The 27092-nt window shown below is 36.5% G+C and overlaps 1 protein-coding gene across 2 annotated transcripts in view; it reads left to right on the forward strand.

Moving 5' to 3' along the window:
• LOC138138062 (extracellular serine/threonine protein CG31145) overlaps positions 1 to 27092 on the forward strand; it is a 112754-nt gene that overhangs the window by 59863 nt on the left and 25799 nt on the right. For both annotated transcript variants that reach the window (XM_069057791.1, XM_069057792.1), the window contains exon 4: positions 12892 to 13016. In XM_069057791.1, coding sequence (XP_068913892.1) covers positions 12892 to 13016 — 125 coding nt within the window. The remainder of the gene's footprint in view (positions 1 to 12891; positions 13017 to 27092) is intronic.

A 27092-nucleotide genomic window follows, 5' to 3' on the forward strand; every position in this document is an offset into this window, starting at 1 on the left:
ACGAATGCAAATAATAAAATGTGAACTCTTAAAACAAAATTTTATGTTTGAACGCGCTTCTTCTATGATGATATACCTGGGCACTAATATAAAATGGGACGTCGTATAAGAGCACATTGCAACTAAAATATTGCACAGCTGCCATCTTTAATTTCTGAAAAGCGTACGTTATTTGTGTGGTTAGAACTTCGCTATTTTATCACTCGCCTCGAGCAACTAGCTTGTCCTTTCGGAATAAATAAATACAACATTTTTCATTTTCCACTTTAAAAGTCCTTTGCGTTTGAATATACGACGCAAAGCGTACATTTCATAATTGAATTTTGTTTGTTTTTTTTTTTTTTTTTTTTTTTTTTTTTTTTTTTTTTTAATTGCCATTCCCGTTTTTTGCCATACGGCTTTTACGGTACCTTTCGGTCGGCCGTTTTTCCAATTCATTTTCCTTGTTCCTTTGCCTATCGGTGATGCGACGGGGCTCCGGGGCACTTTCCCCGGCCACCCACGCCCATTCCACCTCACATTCACAGACATACACAACAACATTTATACACCCATGGGCACCCTTCCCGACGGGACTCGAACCCGTGCTGACCTCGCGGTGGTGGCCGAAAGAGTGTTGATTCTTCCTTCCACCACCCTACCGTCAGCCCCTGATTGACATACACACACATCCATGGCCGGGCGGAGGTTCCTTCCTTTGAAAAAATCCTCCCCCTTCGGTGGGATTCGAACCCACTAGCATCGGGACCGCGACCTCGGAGTACTTTCTCCGACAGCCATGCGGCCACCGAGCCACCTGAATTTTGTTTGTTCTTGGCGGTCAAAAGCTCGGTAGAAGAAATATTGAAAAACCACTTTAATTTCCATGTTACAAAAACAAGAAACATTAATTTACGTTCACATTTAGAGTTTTATTGACCACCATGACGCGCAGATCTGACTCCAGTAGAACGTTTGTGGAACAGAAAAGATGACAAGACGCTTACATGTTTCTAATTGATGTAATTTTTGTAGAAACACAAATTACAGCAAGAAATTTAGCTGAGGTCTGTTTGGAGAATACACTGACGAAATTTTGTGTTGCAAAGTTTAACCACCTGTTGCACCCGAGTGTACACAAACAACAATTAGGAACTTTCAGTTGCTATCAACGTCGTATCAAACTAGTAGTACAAGAAACGACTGTCAGATTAATTATTGAAAGTTTAAAAATTTACGTAAAAGTAATGCGGTGCATCCGGAAGTTTCCGTTTGTTGCTTCAAGCTTCTCTTTGATGCAGCAGCAGCTTTCAAGTTTTTATTCAACGGACCAAAGAAAAATTGTTAACGTTATCAGTATAAATATTTTTAAACTTGGCAGGTTTTACATCCACCGAATTGAAGTTTGCGCTTTAAGTCACAATATCGCTTTGACACACAATCACAACATCGCTTTTACGCCAGATCACAACTCGCTTTATGTTCGACTGTGACAAATGTAGATGGTTTATGACGTTATTTTGAGGCCATAAACTACCACTTTATCGAACTAGTTCGATAAACAAGACGGTAAGGTAAATTTCTAGTTAATCGCCAACTAGATTTAAATTTTTGGTTGATCGCTTTTGGAATTTGTGCTGTTAGATGTCGCTGTGCAAAAATACGTAGCGACACGGCTTATTGGTTCATGAGTGTAAATAAAATTGTAAAATGAAAAAATGTGGTTTCTTTTGTGCAAATTTTAAAAATAGGTAACTTTTAATTTTGTTTACTTTTTATTATTCCAAATAATAAGTACTACTGTAATAAATAAAGTCGCAAACCTGCTGTCACTGTTATTTTTTTGTAATTTGAACAGATAACGCAGTCGAACATAAAATATTGTATGCAACTCGTCCATAATGATGCTTTATTGGACTCTTCTATTTATGGACGAGCGAGCGCAGCGACTCGTCCAATAAAGCATTATATTATGGACTTGTTACATAAATTATGTTACACGTGTAAACAAAAATGGACGAATTTCTGGTGCTGTTCGTTTCTGGTAAAAATGTATTTTTTAATGTCCCGTCACGTTGCAATCTTTCGCCCTAAATAATTTGCGTGGACACGGTTCGTGTTTTCACTTTCGTTCTTTTGAGCTGCTAAAACACATTTAAAACAAGCGCTTCCCTAGATCATTATTGATTTACCACCGACGGCAGATGTAGGAGCCCCTGGTGTGCCGTAACAGCAAAATGCCTTTTTAAAGGCAATCTGGAATATAATCTAGGATCGAAAAAGTGCGGTGTTTGAACAATATTTAACAAAAAAATCCAAACATCTAAATTTAACCAGGTAAACACACCATCGTTTTTTTATTTATACGTTGCATGTTTGTATACAGTGTACTAACAACCCGAGGATTTCCATTTAGATAATGTATGGCAAGGAAAACATAAATTCAGGTAAACGACATTTTTAAAATGTTCCCCAGGTGAAAATTAATCATTTTTCCGGGGCAATACGAAAGCGGTTTGTAACGTACGCGGACAATAAAAGTTACAATCGACAAAAAAAAACACAATCATTTGTTCTTAATTATTCCTGTGAAAGGCCCAATTGCCATCTCGAGCTATTGTAACTAGAGCCGTCAGATACAGATGACGATGACGATAATGCGTGTGTATGAGTAGGTATTTCCTAAAGCGAGGAACGATATGCAATCGCACCATTGTCTTTCTCATTATGACAAATGTTTTCCGTCTGGTTCGATAAAAAATTACGTGTTTTTTCAATCGTGTCGCTCATTAAGGCCAGATTACACGGCAACGATTTGTCCAACATTGTTATTTTACGAGCGCAACGCGACAAATCAGTTCTGAGTGTATTTTTTGAGTTAATTGGAAATTTCCAAAACGTAAATGGAAATTTCCAAAAATAGTTGGAAATTTCCAAGATGAGTAGAAAAACATAAATTAACAAAAATCAAGTCGGGAACTCTGTCCGGGAGTGTTTGGAGGGACGTGCCTGGCCGGTCCGATGCGAATCGCATCGGTTTTTCCCTCGTATGAAATATGCCCATTCGGTGGCCGTGTTATCAGTAGGTAAGACAGTGCGGTAATATCGGAAATATATTCCCGTATTACAGCCAATTCGTATGCATGACCCTCTATGTCCGTCTCTTTCCCTCACCGCCAACTTTACTGCCCTTCCGGATATTTGAATATTCCCAAACTGCACCGTCCGTCTCCCTTGTTCAGCATCGCACGAGAAAAGGACGGCGGCGAACCGTGCAGATTTTCTCATCTTAAAAGGTTTATGTTGACCATTTACTCCGTGTATCTATAATAAATTTCGGATCGGGCCGGGGCGTTTCCGAACCCTTCTTATGAAATATTAGCGTGTTTGGTTTTCTTGCCGGATCCGCGCCAATATCGCAAATGTCGCAAAAACGCATACTTTATTCGACGACCGGAATCGACAACCGCGTTTACGACGTGAACACAGATACCGCCATCTTCACCACGTTTTTAAATAAACTGCAAAACGTATTCGCGCCACTTTCCGCAACGAGATCGTCCAATAATGCTGTCGTCCCGACACATTTTCACAACCGACGCGGCTCAAGCTAAGACAACGGTTCGATTCGACACTGACTATACTACAAAAAAATCTGATAGAGTGCGACAATTAAACGCGACGCAATAAATAACGCAAGTGCGTGTACAGTCGAGGTGTGTTTTGTTCAATTCGGGGGGCGAGAGAAATATTCAAACGGAAACGTTCCGGAAGCGCCAAACACAATACTTTTTCCCTTTTGAAAAATGTCGCCGCTCCCCGTGTTCATGATAAAGCATTGAAGATTCAATTTCATTTCAGACACAATGAGCATTTTAAATAACGACACTTAATCTCTCCTTTATTTGTCGAGATAAATTTGTTTGCGTGAAGCCGAATCGGACAGAGAATCGTGCCATCCGGTTTCTTTTCGTTCTTTCGGGGGATGGAAGAGAAAAGGTCGCAGATACACCTGAGGCGGAGCTCAAACAAACTCATTTAATTTGTTTAAAATTCAAGTTCGGCGTAATTATACTTTCCACGTCTCCATTCGAGTGGCGTTTATTATGTGATAAAGTAGAAGTAATTCCGTCAATTTATGCAAGTGTGGAAGGGGACAAAGTCGTGAAATTTTATCGTCCCCACGAAAAGAAATTTAATGCTTCGTTATCACCTCATATTTTTTTAAATGGAGACATTCCAGCTATTACTCAGTATTAAAGTAAAATATTTAACGTCTTCGCGGTATAAAATATCATTAAAATGAGCAATCATCCTGTCTTTCGTTTTATGTTGCGGCCGTAAATTTAATTCAACAATTTCGATTAAATAACCAGATCGAGGAGTGACCCAAATAAAACAGATGTGAGTGTGTTCGGATGGCGGAAATTAAACCCTCAACCCTCATATCCCAGACGTCTGAATTATGGAAGCGGTTATTTAAATTCAATGAGATTATTAAGAATTGATAATCCGGGTCGCAGCACCGAAGAAACGACGGTCCCGGCTAACTATCCTTTTTAAAGACGGATTACGGATTTATGGTAAAACACGGCCGTTATTAAGACTAATTCACAATTTGGATTGTGGCTAATAGCTTTGTGGTGTTAATGAAGACACTGCAGCGTGTACCTGGGAAGGGTTGACATATGGCCACATAGGAATGCTACGCCAGTATTTTACGAGCCACCCCTAGTTAGAAATGTCACTGGGAGTCTCCACGAGTAAGGAAATATCTCTCTGCCATCCCTCGTTTGCTTTAAATTAACATCTACAACCCTCCACACTTATCGGGACTTGACTGTTCACTTTTTATTCGAGCCGGTTTAATTGTTCGGATTTTTTCACCCGAAAGGATTTTTTTTCTCTTTGGTGAAACCGTCTTAATAACTTCACCGTTAGCGGCGACAATGCGAATCTTGGTGCGAATACGTAACATGAATAATAAAAGAAAAATGAAGATCGACCCGTTTCGCCACCACAGTTGGCACCATCAGTATCATGATTAAATGATGATGACTGCAATCGTTTCGGGCGTGGTTTACGAGTCATGTCGCGAAACGGGGTTGGCCGCGAGTAGTGTTGTGTCATTCCGGCACGATGCAGATGACGATGACACGACAGAAATATTAAACGAGCCACACAAAAAAAAAAATTAATACGATTTTAGAGTTGTGTGCGGGGGCCGTGCATGTCTTTGACAGGGACGATTCCTCTTCTTTTCGTTTGATTTCGTTGCGACATTGTCTGGCTGAATTATGTGTAGTCTGCTGAGCTGGCCTCCACCAGGTCAACCATCTTTTACTCAAACGTCTCAACCCCTGAAATATGGGGCCGAAAGGTGTTAGTTTCGGTCGGGGTCTAACCGGGTTTTGACCATTCGACGACACACTTCGAAATCGATAGCCGTAATAAACATTCAGGATTGGTTCTCGTGCATAATTGATGGTTTTAATTTTTAAAACCCGGCGCATCCACCAATTCGCGTGACCCTACTCCGCGTTAATTTCGTTACAGGGGAGTTGCTGACGGTGCCGTTCATATACGACTTTATGCGTCTGTTTAATTATTTAGTGACGGGTTTCGACTTCTTAAAATCGTTACTTTCAATAATTTTTTATTGATGCAGGTCGATTATTTAGACGTTTTGCTCTTGACACGTCCTTTCTCGATAAAAAAAGATGTTCATTCTGTCTTCAAATATCATAAAACATCTATTTTCTGGTCCTTAATGAAAAAGGTAATTTTACGTACCTACTCCCATGCGGACGAGAAGTAACTCTTTTTCGGACGCACTTTTCTGACCATGGACCGTTTCCCACTTTCTATCGTCAAGTATTGGGTGTTGGCGTTGAAGAGTCGATTGTGAACGCACCACTTTATGTATTTTAAGACGAATAAATTATTATTATTGATATTATTAAATGAATCAATCTATATTTTTAGCAGTATTTTTAATTGATATAAATAATAAAAACTGTTTGGAGGCATTCATAAAAATTTTCAGTCTTTGCATGTCCAATAGTTTTGAAGCAAAAATTGGAATGCATATCGAGAGAAATACCAATTTCAAGAGTCATTCATTAATTTTTTATTATCTCAATACTTGTCAGCAGAAACTTCTTTTACAAACCATCAAGTATTTCGTCAATTATCAAAATTAATCAATAAAACAATAACAGATTTACAAAACGAAGTTTACATAACATTAACAGTGAAAACACATTAAATAATAAATTTGAACAAGTGTGATGCGGCGTGGGTCGATATCGACCCCTGGCGACGTTATTGACAAATTTAATAAGATGATAGGGACGAATGAAAGGTGTTTATATCAAAAAATTGAAGCCTGTTATTTGATCGAAAAGCAAAGAATACCCACTGCGAAGACACGATGCAATAAAATTGGAAATTTATTTCTATTCAATTTTAGACAGTCGACCACAACTCAACTTCAGGCTCGAGGACTCGTCGTGGGCGGTTTTATTTTTTGTACATCGACATAATTAAAATCTTTGGATCTCAATTATGATACAAAATAAAAACGGCAAATTGAAAAGTTTTGTCGGCGTTGTCCCGGCGCATCCGCCATTTTTGCACAACTTGTTCGTTAAAAGTTGTTTGAAACGCGAACAGAAAACACGAATCTTGTTCGGCTTTTCGTTTGAAAAATTCATATGGTTCTCGCTGAAATTGCATCTCTTTGTTCTTTTGGTCAACCGCCGCCTCGTGGCGGCGCCGGCGGCGAACTCGCGTGAAAGAAACTCGATATGCAAACGGAGCTAAACTAGTTTCGGTGCGAATTGTTTGTGGATGAAGTGGGGAAAAATCGCGGACGTTTCGGCGTAATAAAGCCCGCCCCCAGGTCGACGGCGGCGTTCACACCGGCCACCGTTCGTTATCTATGCTGTTTGTGGGGCACGTAATTTTTGAAAAGATCCGACTCGGGGAGCGGCCGAGGCGGCGTCGCGTTTTTTGTTGAATAATTGAAGTTGTTAATTATGGTTTTTCCATCTTTGAATTTCAACCGGAGCGAGGAATTCGCCAAAGCCATTACCGGAAGCGTCCGAAAAATTACCGGATCAAAATCAAACAATTAAAACTTAAATGAGAAACTTTGCTCGCGCACTAAATAAATTAAGGAGTCGAGTTAAAAATAATGGAATAATAAATTAAATTTGAATATGGCGGCCGGGACAATGAGGAGAGCGTCGCGACGCCCTCCGCCGTAATGACGTCGGTCCTTTTCACGACCTAACTGTGTTAATTGATATTTGATTATACTCTTAATCCGACTTTAGCCGCAGTTGATTAACTTCGCCGCTTCTAATTTCGACGACAATAACATTAAAATAATTGTTTCCGAGGTGTCAGATGCCAAAGGTCGCGAGCTCTCGACCTCCCCTTTTTACCCCGCTTCGAGCGGGGATTAAAACCGATCCCGCCCCCCTGTCATAATCTCGATTTAATTGTTTGGCGGTTTTTGATTTCTGGCAGTGGCCAATTAGTGACACTTTGTCCTTGTCGATTTTCTGTCCCATCAACACCACCGATCGACTAATATGTTGTCTGTGTTTTACTAAATTTGTTAAACTAATTAAGTATTATTAACCCCGTAAAATTCACTACAAATTTGCGTCGACCATGTTCGCTTTCTATACATTGCTGTTGTGGTTGGACCAGGTCCATTCGATCAAATCTGTCAAGAATAGGTAGCTCTGTTGTTGCAGAGTTCAGTTTATGACGCACATTGTGAATTAAACATCACATAGTTTTTTTTTTTTCAAACGATTTCCGCGCGATATTTCGCCAAACCTATCGTGAATACAACGATCCACTTTTCAAGTGGAATTGGTTTATCGGGTTCGGTCACCCGGAAATGTGATTTGTATCGTCATATTGTTCGCTTATTTTATTTCCTCAAAATTTGATTATCTATCAAACTGTGTTACTATAAAAACAACTGAAAAAGAAGTTCCGGTCCGGCAAAAGCAGCGTTTTTAAAAACAACACATTTGTTTGCAAAAGGATTTTATCATTTTTATCGTCACGTCTGTTCATATTCAGCGTACGTCCGCTTTGTTTAAATCAAATTATTATACAAAATGTCTCGTTGTGAACGGACTATTTTTAGCACGAGGCAATAATTTAATTAAATGGAATATGGATGAATTGATTCTGATTAATTGGTGGTATTGGTTTATTGACTAGGTAATAATTAATATGAAAAAAATATATTCGATTTACTCTATGAACTGCAGGGTTATTTATTATAAATGTTTCTAACATCGTAGGTGGCTGAGCGCTTTACTTAGGTGCGCCGCTACGCCAACTTGATGTTAGAAACATTTGTATATGTGAACGGTGAATAAAAAAAAGAGTGTGTTTAAGACCGCACGACAGAAGTGAAAACTTCTTCTTAATTGATTTTAAGTAATATACAGGGTTGTTCACGTAAGACGACGAGAGTGACCAGATAAAAATGCAACCCAAAATACATTTTACAAAGCATTCATTGTGTCTTGGTATTTAAAAATTAAATCTGGAATCCAAGTAAGTAGGTATTTAATTGGTTTGAAAGGTATATCTGTCATTGCATTCTTCGTTCAAATTTAGTAATAATGAACGATGACAGAACCGACATGATGTATTTTTCTGTCAGAACTTGACATTCATTAGGCTGACGTCAAAAACTATCTTTGTTTTATGTGCATTATGATAATGTAATAGGGATCGAGATAGTTTTATAAATTGTATTTTGGGTTGCATTTTTACCTGGCACGCTCGTCATCTTGCATGAATAACCCAGTATACAGGGTCTCCCAGAACTGGCGGACCAAAATAACACGGTGAAATCATTATCTTCTGGCAATAATAGGAAAAATATTTTTAAAAAATCCATCCTCATTGGATTTTAAAATAAGAACGTTTTTAATTGACCAATCGCGTGTAGATATAAAATTACCTTAAAAAATTATATTGGTAACTATCGAAACAAATTTGATTGTTGCAAAGACATTATAATTGAATATTATGTCATAATAAATTATTTCTGACAATTCTGACAAGTCATTAAAAACGCGTAATGTTTACCGCTTCAGAATATTTTGATATGCTTGTCTTATATGGACAGTGTGATGAGAGTGCCACAGTTGCTCCTCAGGAGTACGCAGTTCGTTTTCCCAATAGGGAACATCCTAGCAGAAATACTATAACCTGAAAAATACTATAACCTAAAAACGTCCGTCATTGCACAATCAATGCGGATACCCAACAATGCATATGCATCATTTGAAATGTATCCATAGTTATAAATAAAGCAGGAAAACTAATTAATAGGTAACTTAACATCAACAACAGCATTGGTCAGTTTAAATTGCTTCTTTCCTAATTAATTACTATTTAAGATAGATTTTTTTGAACATTTTTCCTATTATTCCCAGAAGATGATGAATTCACCGTATTATTTTGGTCCGCCAGTTCTGGGAGACCCTGTATAATACTAAATACTACATCAATCTGTGAATTTACAGTGTTTGTCGTGTCTTTATCGTTTTTATACCGGGTGTATTATGAAAAACCTTTGGTGCTATAACTCCCTTATTTTTTGTCCGATTTTAATAAATGATATGTCAAACAAAATCGTTTTAAATGGGCTACAATTTGAATTGATCCAATATTTGTTCTTGAGTTCTGTTTTTGACAAATGATAGTCAACTTTTTTTTTTCAAATGGCACTATTAACTTTTTTTGCTCAATTTTATAGAGATTTTTATTTTAAATAGGAAAATGTAAACAACCATGCTCATGCATAGAAACAAAAAGAAGAAATTAAAAAATCATGTATTTTTTTTTAAATTAAGCAGTCACATTAAACAGTAATAAAAGTGCATTCTAATTTTGCAAAGTGACTAAGACAGCTATGGACATTCAAGACAATGTCTATTTGACTCCAGCTAATAACAGAGATGATTTAATAAAAAGAATCGTAGCAGTATGTGAACAAATACTACTAGAATTTTTATTAATTAAACGCCGCAATGGGCGTCAGTGGAAGGTGTCGAATGTGCCTTAGAGAGAATGGAGGTAATTTGAAACATTTGCTATGGTAAAGTTATGGTTACTTGATTTTTGGAAATTCTATTTTTTTTTATTAAAAACAAATTTTTTATTTTTTATTTTAATGTTTATGTATTCAGAAGATAAACATCTATCAGAATAAAGATAAAAAAATATACAATGCAACTTAAAAAAACAAAGTTAGGGGTCTGTCAAAAAATATAATGTTAAAAAAAAATCATAGCATGTCAGGCTATAGTGTTTCTAAAACGATTTTGTTTGACGTATCATTTGTTAAAATCGGATAAAAAATAAGGAAGTTATAGCACCGAAGGTTTTTCATAATACACCCGGTATATGGCTATTCCTGCAGCTCTGCACTGACATCGCTTAAACTTAACAACACAATGAAAATGAAAATGACGCACAGTTAACTGTTTCTCGCTTGCTCGGCTAAACTCGGCTCCCCCGAACTTACTCGAATGAACCTTTCACCTCGAAGCGTGTGACATGACGCGTGACGGTGAAACTAATTCACTGCCCGGTTCTCTCTCTTAATAATCCGTGCTGCCGGCGATTTCACTAATGCGTGGGAGGATATATACTTTTTTGAAATTTTGAAATATACTTATAATGCCTGACCCATTTTAGTTCATGTTGATGTTCATGTTAATAATTTCTAATCCAGTCTTTCCACAAAATTCAAACAAACAAGTGGGAAGCACGGAAAAGAACTTCATTAACATCGGAGAAACAAAGAGAAACGATTGAAAAATGTGAAAGACGAGCCCCAGTTTGAACTGGCTCGTCACAACATTTGCTTAAGTAAACTTTAAAGATCGAAATTCAGTTATCCGTGTTTTTCTCTTATCCGGCATCGTCCCACCAATTATTTGTAAGGATGAAGAAGGTTTTACTGTAATTCACTAAGTGAACATGGTGGATGCGCCGGGCAAACAGATCATGTTCCATTTAAAAATTAAATACAGTTTTGTTTGCCAGTATTATTTTTTTATAACATGGTATTCCATTTTGAAAGGTTTTTGTTTAAAATCATGAAACGAAAGTGTTATTTTAACAAATTCCAACACAAACATTTACATAGTTCAAAGAGTAGAAATGCATGCTGTTAATTAGTGGAAAACACAAATTGAAACGTGTAGTTTCTGCATACGCGGACAATTAATCGAAAAATAATTTGATGAATGGATTCATGAGTATTGTTAAAGAGCATCAAATTCACAATACTTGCATTCATTATGTCCATCATCAGTTCGAATGGAATGGAAATATACTACGTTTTGAATAAATATTTGATGAGCTGCATTCGTCGATAATTTGATTTTTCTTTGGTTGTTTGATGCGATTGACTATTGATCAGATAATTCTTAAACATTTCGTCTCAAAACCGAAAAAAAGTCGTTCAATGTCAATAATTACAACAGCAATGACCTTCAGATCCTTGTCCCATTTTACTACTAACGCTATTTGTCGTTAAGGACTTTTTAAGACGATCGATTAAGAAAACAGCCAACATTATTGAAAATTTCATCAAATTCGATTTTTCAATTACGAATTGTACTGACTAGTTCTGTTTCTTTGGTGATGGATAATTTATTTATAGTGTCGAAACGTGGAATTTGCGACAGTTCTTGCGATTAAAATGTACAGTTTCATTGTTGACTGCGTCGCGTTTAGAAACAGACCGTAAATATTTATGGGACCGTTCCCAGCAATACGGTTAATAAACATTCGCAAATATTGATGAGTGAAATAATGAACATATAAAGGCCAAAATTATTTATTGACGAGCGTGTCGTGTTGACAAAGAGATAATTTAATTAGTTGTCGCTTCTAGGTTGACAAAGCGTCCACGTAAATATGATAAATCGACGCCATAATCAACAGTGTGCGCCACGCAACTTAACGAGTCGATAGTTACCGTCAATCAGCGACAAAATTTGCCCCCTTTGTAAAAAAGGAAAGCAAAAAGGGCTGAAAAACGTATATCCAGATCTTGTAACCGGCAGACCATGCAGAGCATTTCGAAGATTTTTTTTTGTGAACGAGCACTTCGCGTACCTAAAACAGGCGCGAAATCCAATTTCGCGGCCGTTGCTTTTAACGACAGCCGTGAAGAAATTCTTCTGCATAGCTATTAAAATTTTGATTCGCCGTGTGCCACATATGTAGGTGTCATCATATTTAAATTGGAGATTTTGGGAAACAGTAAATAAACAGGATATTCATTGTATAATGAACTGGAAACGTGCCGCAACTTAACGAGGCGGTAATTCACCGAATCCGCACAACGAAAATCCACTTTTCTCAAAGTTATAAATAATTTTATTGGCTTTTCGTTCTCATGGTGCGAACGCAAACCCGCAATCAATCACTTAATATCGATATGCGACCGATCTGATTCGGGGATCAAAAGGTGGTTGATGTCTTGATGTCGAGGGGGATGTCGCCAGTTTGTATGCTAATGCCAGCCTTGTACAGTCCTGATAAACCTACGAACGATGTTATTACAGGTTTCTACATCATCCCGTCATTGTTCGCGCCTAATTTGATACCTCAACCGTATTACGTTTGGGCGATTTGTGCGAACAGTGAACGTTAATTAATTCGACTTTTATTGACGTCGAACATATCGGGTTCAACGTCTCCGTTTTCCATTCGTGACTCGGAGAGAAAAGACGATTTTGCAATATTCATCGTTTACTCAACTCCGCCGAAATGTGCTCGTCTTAATTTAAATCGCTCCAATTTATCGACGAAGTTCAAAAGATACCTTCTTTTTCTTGGTTGCAGAGAGAATTCGACGACACTGGAAAAGTTCCATCTGCAAATTTCACAACACGAACTGTATCCTGACGACAGTGAACTCGTCGACGAGCTCGTTCACGAGATGGCAACTGAACCGATCCTGCATGTCTGTAAGTAGAACGTCCTTTTATTGACTTTTAATTCGAAGGGTGATGTTTAAATTAGGTTAATAAATATAAATGAGGCAAAAATTTCCAGGCCGACAGATTAATAATGGATCAAATTTATATGGCCTGGTTTGCAACAAAACCGATCTTAATGAGATGTTATAAAAATAAAATTAAAAAAAAAACCACCCAAAATAGTTATTTATGTTATGAGGATGAAAAAGAAAATATTTCGGACGATTTGCTGGAAATTGCTGGACGAGGCAAAGCTAAGTGCAGCAACAGCAATGAGCCCGAAATATTATTTTCGTCCATGTATCATAGATTATTTTTTAGTCGATTGCAATAAAAATACTCGTAAAAATTTTCATTCCGTTGTTAAAGTGACGTTTGATTCATAATAATTTTGAAAAAATACGAGCTGTTAAAAACTTCCTTAACAACCCTGAGTGTTATTGTGTGTTATTGACAATATAGCGGATGAAAAATATTTTTCGGCCTAGGACGAAAAATAATGCTTTGAAGAAAAGATGACGTTTTCGTCCAGATATCCAAACCGAAAAATACTACTTCGACTAAAATAGTACTTTTGTTATAAAATAGTACATTTTTCACCTAACAAGCCTAAAAACTTCATTCTAAAAGCTTGATAATAAAGCTTGTTTAATTTTCATTAATGAAATATTGATGCTCCGTGTTTGGTTATGTTGATTAAAAGTTACGAGCTAGAAGTGCAGTTTAGCGGAGGAGGTATTAACCGTTACGAAAATTAGCGTCTTATTTATAGATTATTACTATTGAATTTGCAACACAATTCATAAAGTTTGATTTTACGTTACGATTGCTATGGCAATTTTGAACGTAATTTATTAACGTACGGTTGATGGTTAGACAAACAATCAGAACCGTGTTTGCGTTCGTAGTGTTCTTTGTTTGTCTTTAGTTTATGTTTACGTAAAGTGAGCGAAACCACAGTTTAAGTTAAATTTACATAACCGCCGCTCGGTGAGTGTAGTGTTTGGTGTTGTCGGTGTCATTCAAGTTCTGCATGTGGCAATTGAAATATTATTTGTCGTCGATTGTAATAATAATTATAATCAGTCGTCGTAAACCTAAGTGATCAAACGTAATTGTGCATAACTTTGAGTAATTAAGCGAAATCGCTTAATAAAATTTAATAATGTTGTCGTGCGTACACAAGTTGAATTATGTTTTGATGGTAATCGAACCCAAACGGACGCAATCATGCGTAATTGTAATAATCAGCGTAATCTACTGATTTACGTAATTAGTTGTAATCCAGCAGAATCGTAATCAGATCTGGGTTAGTAATGGAAATAGTTGACGAGCGCACTTATTTCGTTGCAAAGAAGAGAATCATAAAAATGTCGGGTCCGAGATTACGACTTCAAATTATTAAAAATTAGTAAGTCATGAATCATGATGTTAATTATTCACAGTGAGTTAAAAATTGTTGGATTATTCAAGCTTGTATTAGTAATTCTCATTTGCATCAGTGGTTTGTTTTGTTTTTATTTGCAAAGTGAAGTAGTCCATGCATTTTGACTGTCACTGTATTTATGAGTTTTATTGGAAGTGAAATGAAGAATTCGGGAATTTTCAGACTCACTTTGCCCATTGTGAGAAAAACACTGATGGATTAACCCTGTCACGGGAAGATGATGTTACTTCTTTGTAATAAAACATATAATCTATAGTCGTGATATTTGACTCTGGCTGTTCCTTGATGAAATGAACTAGCTTCAAGAGCATGATAAATTCACAATTTTACATAATATCTTGGATCAGTTTTATTACATTACTGGATCTATCCGAAACGATCAAGTATCGGGTGTTTTTTTTAATTCGCCTCATAGTAGGCGTTGCAGAGTCGATTGTGAACGCACTATACAGGTTACGGATCACGAATCAACTGCTTAAAATCTGACGTTTTACACGAGTGGCGCGTTCACAATCGACTCTTCAACGTCTACTACGAGGTGAAATTTAAAAAAAACACTGGATTTTTATAACGTATAAATAATAGAGGTTCTCACTGGTTTATTCATTTTAAAGAAGATATTTCTTTTGTAAACATTCTAATAACTTCAATGTTAAGTCATTTCGGAAAAAGAAAAAGGAATAATTTACACAGTGTTTACAATAATAAATCATAATGGTTATGTTTAACACTTGAGTAACAATAAAACAAAAATTCAGGAATTTGCATATCAAGATACTGATAATATTGCTCATATTTCTCTGGAAATTATTCTGATAAAATGAGCCGGTTCTATAAAGTTTATAGTTCACTCAGAACTTATTTACCTACTATTTTTAAATGCCAAAGAAACTTTGGCGTTTTTCTCGTTCATTTTAAAGACCTCGTTTCCTAAGTAATAATTAATAAAATCTGGTTTATTTTACAAAACTTTTCAACTCTTTAGGTTAAATAAATTTTATCTATTCGGAATTTCTAAAAAATAAAAACATTTTAACTACCTATTTAATTTAATATTTAACATAAAAAATGTTTTTACGTGTTGGTTCTACATCAGCAGAAAAATAAAACAGTTTTCCATCGTTGGTGCTAACTTTTTAGACATACGCACCATTTTAGAAATTTTTGTATTTATTCATCTGGCGATTGCTTGTCTAAATACTGAAAATATGAATGACAAAAGTTGTCATGTGATTTCCGGTAGATATATGTATGTACTTTAAATTTGACCAAAAAAAAAATTAAAACACCTTTTGTGTTAAATGCACTGGACAGAATTATGGTTCTAATGAGATTTTATAAACACACGTTGTATGTATCGGGTGTTCATTTAAATTTCCGGTCAAAGTTTGCGTACAGTCGATTGTGAACGCACCACTCGTGTAAAAGCGTAAGATTTAAATAGCTGATCCGTGATCTGTAATCCGTAGTGCGTTCACAATCGACTCTTCAACGCCTACTTTGACCGGAAATTTAAATGAACATCCGATAGAATGATATTTCGAATTGGTTCAAGAATAAAAAAATATTCAGCGTTTAAGATGTTTATGGCTCAGATTTGTTTCGCTCATTCACTTCTGCCCAATGAAGTTGAAATTCGAAATTTTGTTGTTTTATTAAAGTAGGTGAATTTCTTTATCGAATTTTTCCCAATTCGTTACAAAACATATAACTTATTCAGAAAACTCCCATGACATTTGCTGGACCTAATCATCCTATCACCAACCCAAATGACAAAAGATTATCATTAATTTATATTGGGTGATTCAAAATGATTGTAGATAATAAGTATGACAACTATGTACGAAAATTTATGTGGCAAGCAAGTTAAGATTAAACGCGTTTTATTTTGGCAACCAGAAGAGACAGTCTATAATAAATATCACGATATAGTTATTCCTTGAAATAAATAAGTTTTGCTAAAATCGAAAAATATAAAAGTTAAACCGTTTGTGTCAGCACCGATACAAGAGCGATTGGTTTCCGTATCGATCCTTCGGTCAAAAATTGAATAGGCTCCCGAGAGCTTCCCTGTTGATTTTTTCCACCCCCGACGGCGTCTAATGCACGGTTCATTACCGAATAATGCCCCTATTTACTGAACCAATATTTCGCCAATTATACGGGTAAACCGAGTCTAGAGTTAAACCAATATTGACGGCTTTCATATTGGACATCAGACCGTCACAATGCAACCTCTGTTTGGTTTGGTTTCCCGATGTTGCCGCGGCATATCGAATGAGACGTCGATTGTTAACTCATCCGACGTCCCACCGAGCCGCCACTTCTTTCTTCCCTTTCGACGGCACAAACACGGAGGGACTCGTTTCCGATGCGCCGCCACCGCCCACGCGACATCCGTCAACGTTTCGCTAATTTTATACAACGTCAAGCGAATCTAACACCGACATCACTCACCGATCTTATTTCACGCATATGAATTCCGAGATAGAATTGCGTATATATAACGTTCTGCACAAATGAAAATTGTCGAGGGTAATGTTATTGCGTCATTTAACCGCCAGAATTCAACAGGAGGGAGGCCGACGAACAAGACGCCAGCCGCCGACGCCGCCGCCGCCGTCTTATTATTTAGGATCAATTTAATTTTAATCTTGATCTCGACCGAGTTTGCACTGTCAAATTTAATTAGTTTTTATTACGTCGGGACGGGAGGCGGCACACCATGCATCAGAATGTTTCATAACCTCAACGCGAAATTTTAACACTTCAATCCGGGAAGGAGCAGATTTATTAGACGGTTAACTTTTCACTTGAATTATTCAAAGGGGTTGAAAGACGACGGGATACATAATTTTGTCGTCACGCGAAGATGCCACCGCTAAATATAGGGTGTCGCAAAATAATTTAACGGCGCAACAGTTGTGCAGGCCGCGGCACCGCATTTTTCAACTTTAAATTTATGTTGCAAGAGGATCTTCTTGTATATTCTGTCGCAGAATTAAAACGACATTAAAGGGAAACATAAATAAACGGCGATGAGTTTTTGGACAAGTATTTTTTTCTACTTTGGTATCATAAGTGAGTCTTTGTGAAACTAAAAGTAGTTCACAAAGGATCTTTTTGTGTTTTTTTTTAACGCGTATTACGTTGGCATTGCTGTAATAGCACGCTGGCCGGCGTCCGGCATCTTTAGCGAGCTCCTGTTAACAATTAAAACATTTGAAACAAATTTTACAGAAATGCCACCATAACTCATGCCACACAAAAGTCCCTAGATTATTTCATAAATACATTTTTGAGTTTTTATCAAATTAATGTGACCAAAGTAGAAAAAATAGCATATTAAGACGCACTGTGACACTCGTTCTGTTGGAGCACTCACTCCTCACTGCATTCGTCGTGCCCCACCAATGCGTGTCACAATCAAGCGTCTTATAAAACTCGTTTAATAATATACTATTTCGGGTGTGTTGCAATAAAACAAAACAAGTCGATAGTAAAATATCGAACCGGTGAGATGAAGAAAGAACAAATGATACACAATTTGAACAAATTTTAATGTTATGTCTAGAGTATTTGTTTTTGTTCGGCACTAAAAATTGCTCGGATGGAGTAAAATTTCACATACCACACGGGAAACGTTTTAAAGTAACTTCATTTACATCCTGAAAACAATATTTCTGCAAGGTATTGCACTCGAGCACATTTTATTCCATATGTATGGCAGAAACGGAAGCAGGAAGCTGTTTGCGAACAATAACACTTATAGCCAAGCGTCTTATAAATAACAATTTTATTCGATATCCGTATTCCGCTGATAACACACCAAATGAAAATAGTAAGAATTTTTCATACAAAGTATAGGATCACCGGCGAGCGATAATAATGGACTTTATACAATTTTCAAATCGATAACGTAAACATATCCGGGAAGTAAAAATAAATTCAACATTATGCAGGTATCACGTGACGTCTTGTGTAAACATTTCCATTGTTACAAACCGTAATCCATGAAGATACGGTAGTGGCAATAAATTCTAACTCATGTGAGTGAAGAAAAACTATCAAGAACTGAAGTATTTATTTTCTAATGTTTTTTTTCTGATTTCGATTTGAAACTTTTGCGTCCGGAGCCCTTCTAAACCTCGAACTTAATTAAGATCGAAAGAAAGAGTTTCCGTACTGTACAAAACTGTGGCTAAGACCACAATGTCAACACCGCAAACTTAAAACCGTATTTGTTTGCTCTCGAAGCGAACTGGACGTAAAGTCGAGAGCGGTTTGTCAAATCGGAAGACGAGCTGGAAACGTAATTGCCATAATCTTTACATTTTCGGGATTAACGGATGGGTTTTAAGAGACATAACTTTAAATATTTTATTCGTTATTCAGATGCGTGAAACGAGCAATCCGCCACCGTAAAAGTGGAATTAAAAGGATGTTAAGGGGCTGTTCGTCAGACATTAAACGAACATGCCGCGATTTTTATAGGTGATTCTTAAATTTTTCATCGCGAAGAGAACGAATTAAATTCAAGAAACTAAAGTTTTAATGGAAATCTACATAATTTAACAGTTCCATAGCTGTAGCTTCAAAGAGAACAAATTGTGTTTATCCTCTTGCTGAGTGATGTTGCATTGTTTGCCTATAACTTACGTTTACATAAACTAAGGGAAACAACAGGGAAAATGAACACCACGTCTATTTATCAGGAGAGGCAGATCGCAGCAGGCGGCCACCGTGTTGCAACTGTTATTTGGGCGCGATCAGATTCGATAATTTTTTGAACGTTCATGTTCTTATTTTTTGAACGGTCATGTTCTCATTTTTTGAGAAGATCGATGAAATCGGAAGAGTAGTGTGTTAAGAAACGCACAGCTCCTCCGTTTAATTATGAATTTAACCGCGCTGTTGGCAAAATCTCCAATCTGGGGCCCTTTATGCACCACTACAAAGCCTCCCACGCACATAATACATCCAGGTGCTTCCACGAAACTATTCCAACAACAGCCCTTAATCAAAAACGTCGACGTCTACAACAAATAAGTACCGACACGAGTGAACAAAATGCAAATACCAAGTGTTTGTGTTATTATCCTTTAGAATTTCGGTAACACCGTGCGACTTCTCCACTTGTTAACGCTAAGTAGTCTGGAAACGATCGAATTTCGTGCGGGGGAACAGGTGTCGGTTTCTGTTCGGCTCACGCCAAAAATCACACCCGACCAGACAATAATTATTCCGGGGAACTTAATCTTTCGTCGTCGTCGGCGGACGGTTTAGTTAAAAGTGAACACACCTGACATTCCGGGGCTCGCGGTTTTCTCTTGATGAATGGTCGGTGGAGTTTTCAATTATGGCCCTTACGGGACCGGTAATCAAGTCCATTGTGGACTCGCAACAACGAATCGAATTAGCATGAGCGATCACCACGGTGCCGTGTTCAAATATTTACCGAGGGGGGACGTTTTGGCTCGGGTTTAATGCGTTGATGACTTGTAATTTGAGGTTGGAGGATGTAATGACTGACGAAGGTGGCGTGGAGGTGCCGCCTCTGTTTGTTGACATTATTAGGGAGAAAATAATGATATGCCTAGTAATAATAATAATAACAATAATACGACGGTCCGACCGCTTTGAAAGCTCCATCATCATTCGATCTGTGAGGTTAAGCAACGTCGAGCGCGGTCAGCGATTGGATGGATGGTCGCCGGAGTTAATTCAAGATTTGACTTCGCGGTTCGTAATTCGTGCTTTCCAAGGAATTGTTATTACTTGGTCGATGATCATGGATGTGTCGGCTTTTTTTAATGAGGGCAATAATCTTCGAACCTGATAAGAATTAGCTTTACAGAGATGAACAATAATCTTTATGTACATATTTGCAAAAAAAAAATTTAAATCTTCTTTATTTATTCTTGCGTTATGTATTTAGTTGATTTACCAACATATCATATTTAATTATATCCCAAGAGTGATTTCCTATTATGTTGCTACTTTTGTGTGCCCTCCTGCAAGAACTAAGCTCATTCGAAGAGCTCCCCTGGCGCACCCTGACAACATCAATGATGAGAAATTCTATGAAGACTTGTTCAATTAGGATCAACTATAAGTATTTATTTGTTATTGATTTTTTTCTCTTAAATTTTGCTTGTTCTGTAATGAAAATGATATGAATATCAATTTGTAGTTAATTGTATGTTGCCTTGTAATTTGGATGTATGTACATATTCTGCTGGACAATAAAGATTATTATTATGTTCTGACCCACCACACACCCGGTGACACAACATTCAGACTTGATTGTTATTATTATTAGTGAACTTTTAATTTTTGATGCTAACGACTGTTCAAATAAATTTGGTTAAGCAGACCGCGGTTTTCTTTCTCGTTTCCAACTGTATCAATAAATGACAAATTGAAGTTTTCAGTTCATTTTATACCTATTATTTCCTTAACTCTTTCAACGGATTCTAAAACACGTATTGATGATAGTCCACTGCGCCACTCTTTCGTTCTTCGCTTTCTGTTTCACGAAACATTTGACAGCTGATGAAGCTACGCCATACGTTAACAGAAACAAAAATAAGCACCAAGTCAATTGACCACACATTTTTTTGAACGAACGTTTTTATCTTCACGTATTGATTTACGGCTATGAAGTCCACCTGTTGTTTTTCTTCTTTTTTTTATGTCATTTTTCTTTCGCTTTTTCATTTTTCGTCAGAGATACACCGGTAAACATGTTGTTTGGCAAATTATTAACAATTAAGAAACGAATTATTCCTACTTTATTTTTTACTTTAGAGGAAAAATAATTTGAAAAGAATATTGTTTTTGAACAGAGGATGTGACCATTAGTCGACAATGTTAATATTGTTGCAGTTGGCAAAGTCAGGATAGAACACAACAATATTACACTTTTATCATTTAACTTAAATTTAAGTATGTATGTACTTAAAATCGAACTAAATAAACAACAAAGTTCATTCTCTGACACATTTTAGAGGTAAGTGTTACTTACTTTATTACGATTAGTTTTGACAGTACGACAAGGCGATAAGTAACAAAATATTTGTTGTTCCATTAAACAAATTTGATTTGATATGTTAACAAAATTATTTGTTGTGTTGAATGCTAACATTTTTTAATAATTATTTTAATTATTCATTAATAGTTATTTTTATTTCAAGCCCGCGAAATAATTTTTTAACGAGAGAAAAATTGTCGCCGAGGGTGCTTGCGGCCGAGGCAGGACAATGTCGAGGATGTTAAAGGATTTCGCACACAACATTTTTTGTGCAACCGAAAATTTGTAATTATTACAAAAGGAAAAATCTAAACGCCAGTCTTACATAGAAACTCATTTGTATCAAATAGCAAAATGACATTTACTTTTAAGAGCCGTCTTTAAAAGCAGCGGCCGCGAAATTATATTTCGCGGGCGGCCTATTTTAGATACGCGAAGTGCTCGTTTCGCGTACAGTTGCACAAAAAATTCTTTTGTTACCCGAATGAATTTTATTATTTGATGATTTATGCTTTATCGCCATGTTAAATATTTATGCTATTACATTTTAGACTTTACTTCATTACTTTTGCTAAAAAGTTATTTGGGAAATGAATGCCCAAGCCCTTTTAATCAATTAATTAAGCCAAACAAAATTATTTTAGTAGGGTAATGAATACTTAAATATCATATTTTGTCGATTATATTATCTTCTTCCTTATAATTAAAAATAATCAAAGTATTATTGACACTTAAAATTTTAATTATGTACTGTATTCATTGAAAGACTGCGTTTTTGGAGATTCTTCTGTGGCCATTTGGTAAATAAAATTTGGTTTTGTTACGGTCGAATTGTACTTACAACTTCATATTTAATATTTTTTTAAATAAAATTCAACGGAGTTGGACCCGAATAAAACTGCATATTTTTCGATACGAATTCTAAGTAAATATCTGTATTACTGAACACGTCTGTGTTATTGAACATTATCATACGTCACATGAACGTGACCGGACAGCATCCGGTGTAGCTCTAAAACCCGAAGGCACAACGTTTAAACGGAAAACTCATGCAGAAGACCACCAATTATCCAGCAGTGCAACAGCAACAATTACGTTCAATTAAAACAATTACGGTAAAAGTGAAGAGGCGAGGCTGCTGACTACCGTTTCAATAAACAAAGGCAAAATTAATAACCCGCTTGTCAATGTTGCGTGAACAAGAACCACACTCGGCCCGAATACTTTTTTAGCCCAAGTGTGGGCGGTTCCTACCCTTAATTTTTAATTCGGCAGACAGCAACCGTCAAACAAAAAACATAACTCATGTGCATGTTCGACGACGACAGTGTTTCATGTTTAAAAAAAAAACTGTTTGATTTCTCACCTAACGTGTCCGTTATTCCTCATCAATCAAACAACAAAACGCGAAAACCGTCAGTTTCAATGAAAAATGAGCTTAACGACCGAGATTATTTGTACAACTAATCGAGAAATATTGGAATCAAAATAACTTGACGTTGGTTACAATTAATGACTTGGTGGCGCGAACGGGGAGGATTTTTAATGGCTCTCCCGGTTGAAGTTATTCGAGCGCTTCGAAATCTGCACGAATGAATTCGGTTTGAATTTCGGATTTGGGTGGAAGAGTTAGAGCTTCGGGGTGGAGTTTTAGCACCTGTGTACTAATTATCATGTCGACAGAGTTAATTGCATTATAGATCATTTGCGGGGCCCCGAGCTTTTCATCCCTTTAATCGCACTTTACCAATTTAAGCATCGATTGTACGTCGGCGGGTTTGTTAATGATTTCATTTTGAGCCATTATCGCGACAGGAGGGAACAACAGCACATCTTCATGTCACGAATTCCTGATGAGTGTCGTCGAAGCGGGGCGGCGAATCGGATTACAAAGCAATAACTGCTTACCGAAAGGTTTGGATTATTGATGTTCTCAGAACACGTGGAATTTACCACCACAATGATAGTTTGTCCAGCGAGAGATTGGTTGACGTAAAAGTCACTAAATATTACGTAGAGAAAGGAGTAGCTAGCGCACGTAAAATTTGAAATATATCCTTCAAGCAGTAACATTTTTGCCTGAAATTATGCTCTAATTAATGTATTCTACTGCATTTTGTAGTGTTGGGTTAGTTTAATACAATTTAAAATCTCCCAATCTCTCGCTGGACGAAGTTTACATATTTTTCTTTTATGTATTACGCAAACGTACACTTTGACTTTTTCCAAATGGAGTGGATGACGTGAAAAATTCTTACTCCAAATTTGTTAATTTTCTTCTTTATAAACGCCGCTTTAATCAACTCCCGAACCAGAGTAACTTGTGGACAAAACAAATTAAGAGAGCATGTCCTGGAATCGTTAATTAAAGTCGGCAGACTAAATAGGGTGTTTGTACAGTACGTCAATAAATTACTTAATCAGGTACCTACAAGAAATTCAAGACGCCTTTTTCATTTAAAAAAGGGATGGTGAACGTTAAATTCAAATGTTCTGATGATTTTTATTATCGAGTGAAAGGGGTTTAGCCATGACTTTTTTTATGAATGGTTATTTAAAATATTCTAATCGCAGTTATGAAATTTTTATAGGCGACTTTTGCAACTATCGCTGATTCATTCTGTCAAATTTATTTTGTTCAGTTGAGTAAACCATTTTGTTTTAATAACAATAAAGTACAAAATGAAAAATTAAGAAACTTAATTAAAAGTTCTAGGTTAATCTTGATAATAGTGACAGCTCGATGTTTCATAACTTCATAAGCTACAGCATAGGGGAAATAAACGGATTTTGTGGCAAAGCACTCTTGATCAGATTTTTATTTAGACACCCTCTATGGCCTATACAAACAATTCAATTGTTTCCATGTTACACACTGTTTTAATTTGCATGAATCTATTCAGTACAGTATAGACCTGAACTGTCAAGAAGTTGTTAATAATTAGATATGGAAAAGGATTGTGTGCAGTTTTTATATACAAAAATGACGAGGCATTACGTAAAGAGCTTCGTCAAAATTTAGGATTTTCATTTGTTTTACATTGCCGCCACAAATAAAAAATTAAAATACCCATCAGCATGGCTAATAATTTAGTGTGCCAGCTTGACGGCACTTTGACGATTCAGATCTAAATATAATGGATGAGCTTCATGTTGGCCCTGTGAGTTGTTGCATTGTCGAGATCCACCAAGATTCTTCTCAATTCTATCTTTGGTCGTTCTCGAAGTTTTTCGGTAACTTTAGGGTCACAGTTTTCTATCATCCAATGGAACAGTTTTAGAAAATGTTTCCGCTATTTTTCCCAACGCTTTGTGGACGCGAACTTTTGCTTCACGGTGATCCGCCCACGTTTTATTACCTGTCGCTATCAAATAGTGAAACAATGTAATGCCAAGTCTGTTTTCCATCACCTGATGGAAAACAGACTTGGCAAACTAATCTGCAAACTCACATCAGTGTCCCAAAAAATTACACTCTTGTCCTCTGTCGAACTGTCTTCGGGGCCGGTGTTGATTTGTGGACCGATGCCGGAGCGACTCTGGAAAGAGCCTCTCGAGATGCAGGTCTCGAAGAAGAGGATCGTCTTTTTGTCCAGCTCGCTTTTACGGAGCCGCAGTCTTTTTTGTAGACGAAGAGGAGAGAATTGGACGAAACGAACATGTTTAGAGCGTGACCGAAAGTGAACGAATTTCGGTCGGCCAATGAGCGGTCTCCGTTCATGCTGGGTTTAATCCCAACTTGACGCCGGCCGAAATTCGTTCACGTTGGCCGACCAATGAGCGGGCAGAGTACGCCGAATCAGTATCACTTCTCGAATCCATGCTGTCCACCAGACCAATGACTGTCTGAGACATTTTTTTGTGTCAGAATGTTTTTGCACAACGTTCTTGGTGAAATCTTATTACTAAAATCTACTTACGCTTACTATTGAAATGGTTTCTGCAACAACGGAGGTGGAAAATTAATTACACATTAGATAACCGTCTAGGCAATTACTTTACCGAGTCGTGCTGCGGAATATTCAATATTCAAAGTCCACTGGGAAATTATTATTAAAGGAAAAAGAAACATTTTGGTAGAAACAACATCGAATTGTTGTTTACATTTACCTTTTTTGTTTTTGTCTGATATTGTTACAATAAATACTAAAAATAGTGTTGGCGTAAAAACTGAATGTAACATTTTTGGTTGCCGCTCCATATAAAACATGATGAATAAGTACTACACCCCGTCACACACAGGAGTTAAGATGGTTGCAAAATTTAGAAAGAAATAGAGTTCTCATCATCGCACTTTTCGCCAAAAAAATGACACTGACAGTAACAAAAATTGACAGTTCACAGTGATGTAACAAAATTTTCATAACATGAGAATGGCTTGTTTTGACTACAATCATTGATAATAATGACCCTGTACAATTTTCATTCGACGACAGTATAGACGCACTATCACTAAGATCCATCAAAGTTCCAGGAGTTTCGAATCGGGTAGCTGGCCACTATAGAATTTCGTTATAAATCCTTTGATCTTCAGTCATATAGTCTTTCGGAATTTCAGCATTATTCCTTCTAAAGTAAATTTAAAAATTCGCCACAAAAACAAACCATTAAAAAATTTTAATTCGTTTCAAAATAGCTCATTTTGTTTCTGTTCCACCCTGTAACCTTTACAAATAATTCTATTCTTCTATAAGTGGGCGTGAAAAGTGACATTTTTGTCAATTTGAGAGAAAATAAAAAATAACCCGATAAAATTTCTCTAAAATGCACATGTGCAATAATCTGATAAAAAATGTCGGTACCTGATTTTTTTTTTTAATTATTTTGAATAAAAAGGATTGGAAATAATGCGTTTGGTTTCATTCTATTCCGGAAATAATCAGCCGTATACCCCTCGTGCAAAATTTTAATATTGGCAATTTTTTTGCTAATGAACTCAAACATCCATAAATTATTCGGTCAGAAGGCCAATTGTTATCAAATAAAAGCCCTCGACTTCGTCTCGTGCTCTTATTTGCTAATAATAATTGGTCTTCTGACCTCATTTATGCATGTTTTCGTTCATTAGCAAAAAAATTTCCGATAAAAAATTTTGCACTTGGGATATAATATGTGATTATTTACTATAGAAACACTATTTGTTTCAACGAGTGATGAAATGATCCCATAAAAGTCCTCATGTAATTAGCGTAGAAAATTTTATTGCGGTCCATTTTTAGAAAATGAGCTTTAAGTTTATGTATTCACCTAATTAGGACAAAGATAACGTTGCATATGTATCATAATTAAATGTGCAAATTTTTACTACGAAATTACAGTTTCGGGCAATAAACTTGTGTTTAATATAGGAATTTTGTGATGTATTTTGTCGTAAAATTAAAAACGGTTGTGGTAGTACAGATAAGGTTGTTCATAACTTTGACGTTCTCATTCGTTTTTACCTATTTGTGCTCTATGGTTTGAATTTCAGCGGTGAAAAAAACCTTGTTTGAAAAATTAACTTTCAGAGTTTATTCTGATGTCTGTCTGCAAGCTATACATTTAAAGCTGGTTATTCTATAAAAATTAGGAAACACATTGTTCA

The sequence above is a fragment of the Tenebrio molitor genome, chromosome 9, assembly GCF_963966145.1.
Source record: "Tenebrio molitor chromosome 9, icTenMoli1.1, whole genome shotgun sequence".
Lineage (NCBI taxonomy): Eukaryota > Metazoa > Arthropoda > Insecta > Coleoptera > Tenebrionidae > Tenebrio > Tenebrio molitor.